At 38.6% G+C, this 2,645-nt stretch overlaps 1 protein-coding gene across 1 annotated transcript; it reads left to right on the top strand.

Annotated features, from left to right (window-relative positions):
• Positions 1 to 447: 447 nt before the first annotated feature.
• LOC111369134 lies at positions 448 to 2,390 on the top strand. Its single transcript, XM_022990617.1, has 6 exons — positions 448 to 537; positions 634 to 704; positions 880 to 950; positions 1,066 to 1,311; positions 1,395 to 1,676; positions 1,951 to 2,390. Exons 1-6 carry the CDS (start codon positions 448 to 450, stop codon positions 2,388 to 2,390), a joined length of 1,200 nt encoding a protein of 399 aa, XP_022846385.1.
• The last annotated feature ends 255 nt before the right edge of the window (positions 2,391 to 2,645 follow it).

Genomic DNA, 2,645 nt, shown 5'->3' with positions numbered 1-2,645 from the left:
GATAGTTGAATTGACTTGAATGGCGTCTAATATACGATCCCGACATTTAAGGTTTAGATGGCAACTAACTTAGCATGAGAGTTATTGGCTATTATGCTAGAGATGTTGCAGCAGCAACCACCTCAACGGCCACGAGGCAGGCCCAGAACATCTTCAATTATAGAATAATTTCACAAGATGCACCCATCCGTGTTTGAAGGTGGCTCCAATCCACTGGCTGCTGAAGAATGACTTCGCCACCTTGAGCATATCTTAAGATTTGTGGAATGCACTAACGTACAAAAAATCCTTTGTGAGGTGTTTATGATGGAAAAGGGAGCAGGTCATTGGTTGGAGGTGACTACTAGATCCCATATTGAGGAGCAACAGCGTAACCTTACATGGGCACAGTTCTAAGAGATTGTACTTCAGAAGTACTTTTCAACTACTTTAAAAGACAAAAAGGTCATGGACTTTCTTGAGCTAAAGCAGGAAAATATGACGCTCACCGATTATGAGCAAAAATTTGAGGAGTTATCTATTTTTGCCCTATACCTGGTGAACACGGAGGAATGACGACCTCAATGCTTTGAGGGCGGACTGAGAACTGACATTAGAAAAGTAGTGTTAGTATTCCAACTAGGTATTTATCAGGGTGTTGAGAAGGCTCAAGTATACACCTTTGATGATGACCAGACTGGTGAAAGTAGTAAGCACCAGATAAGGTCCTTAGACAATTGCAAGTGGTATGATAATAACAAGAGGAATGGAAAGGTTCCAACAGAAGGGAAGGACAAAAATAGATGCCAATATCCGTGACAAGAATCGACGACCCCTTTGTCCTAAATGTCAGAAACCTCATAAAGGAGAATGCTTGACAAGAAAAGGTGTCTGTTACAGATGTGGCAAGCCAAGACACATCGTCGAAGACTGCATTGAGGGACAATCTAAGAAGGCTGAAAATCAAAAAGGTGGGCAAAGCTAGAGTTTTTGCTTTAACATAGGAAGAGGTAGAGCTCGTTTGCAATGTAGTGGCAGGTATCATATTATTCTCTAACATGCCTGCTTTTATATTAATTGATTCAGGAACTACACACTCATTTGTTTCTTCGATATTCTTTTCAAAATCGAATATAGAATGTGTACCCCTTGATAACATATTAGAAGTATCACTATCATCTGGAAAGGTCCTTAATGCAAATTATATAGCGAGGAACCTAAATTTAGAAATGGATGGGAAGATTACAAAAATAGACTTAGTGGTCCTAGACATGAAAGATTTTGATGTTATACTTGGGATGGACAGGTTGTCGAAAAATCATGCAAGCATTTGTTGTTTCGAGAAGGATGTAGTTTTTCAATGACTTTTCATTTCTTTGGAACAAGGGTGAAACCTCTACCCTAACTTATTTCAGTGGTGCATGCTGTACGCTTGTTGAAAAAGAAGTCAGCTCAAGGATTCTTAGTGTCATTGACCAGCACTAATCAGAAGGAGTTAACCATTGACGAAGGCCCATTGGTTAGGAATTTTTTTGATGTATTTCCAAAAGATTTACTAGGAATGCCTCCAAATAGAGAGGTTGAGTTCACTATTGACTTTGTACCTAGTGCCACGCCAATTTCGAAGGCCCGTTGTCGTATGGCACTAGTAGAACTTCAAGAATTGAAAGTACAATTGCAAGAATTACTAGACAAAGGTTTTATTAGACCCAGTGTCTCACCATGAGGGGCTCCAATATTGTTTGTAAAGAAGAAGTATGGATCGATGAGAATGTGTATCGATTATCGAGAGCTAAAACACATTACAATTAAAAATAAATATCCCCTCCCTAGAATTGAAGATTTATTTGACCAACTACAAGTGTCAAGTTCTTCTCGAAAATTGATTTAAGATCAAGCTTTCATCAGTTGAAAATTAAAGCAACTGACGTTCCTAAAACTGCATTTAGAACTATATACTGGCATTATGAGTTCTTGGTGATACCTTTGGCTTGACAAATGCGCTAGCTATCTTTATGGATCTTATGAATCGAGTCTTCCAATATTGTTTTGATCAGTTCGTTATCATCTTCATTGATGACATACTAATCTATTCAAAGAATGAGCATGAACATATGGAACACCTAAGGATTATTCTCGAAATATTGAGGAAGGAAAAGCTCTATGTAAAATTCAAAAAGTGCGAATTTTGGCTCAATAGAGTGGGATTTCTAGGCCACATAATTACAGCCCAAGTAACTGAAGTTGACCCAAATAAAGTGGAAGCAATTAATGATTGGCTTCAACCAACTAATGCTAGAGAAGTACACAGCTGCTTGAGATTAGCAGGTTACTATACGCAATTTATTGAAGGGTTTTCAAAGATTACCATCCCAATGACTCAGTTAACGAGAGAAAATGTGAAGTTTTAATGGACGGATAGGTGCGAACAGAGCTTTCAAGAACTAAAACATAAATTGGTCTCAGCTCCAGTTTTGACCATACGCAAAGGGTCGGAAGGCTTCATTATCTACAGTGATGCATCTAAACAAGGTCCAGGATGTGTACTTATGCAGCATGGTAAAGTTATTGCGTATGCTTCAAGACAACTAAAGTCCTATGAGGAAAATTATCCAACACATGACCTAGAGTTAGCGGTAGTAGTTCATGGACTAAAGATATGGCGA

This window comes from Olea europaea, chromosome 20, assembly GCF_002742605.1.
Source record: "Olea europaea var. sylvestris chromosome 20, O_europaea_v1, whole genome shotgun sequence".
In the NCBI taxonomy this organism is placed as follows: Eukaryota; Viridiplantae; Streptophyta; class Magnoliopsida; order Lamiales; family Oleaceae; genus Olea; species Olea europaea.
This window is presented reverse-complemented; position numbering and strand designations above follow the sequence as displayed.

What these genes read in the sequence shown, in the direction of transcription:
- LOC111369134 (XM_022990617.1), top strand. Translation starts at nt 448, where the DNA reads ATGGACTTTCTTGAGCTAAAGCAGGAAAATATGACGCTCACCGATTAT. An exon ending in CTATTTTTGCCCTATACCTG is followed by an intron (nt 538 to 633) that starts GTGAACACGGAG and finishes GGTATTTATCAG; the next exon opens with GGTGTTGAGAAGGCTCAAGT. An exon ending in GAAAAATCATGCAAGCATTT is followed by an intron (nt 1,312 to 1,394) that starts GTTGTTTCGAGA and finishes AACTTATTTCAG; the next exon opens with TGGTGCATGCTGTACGCTTG.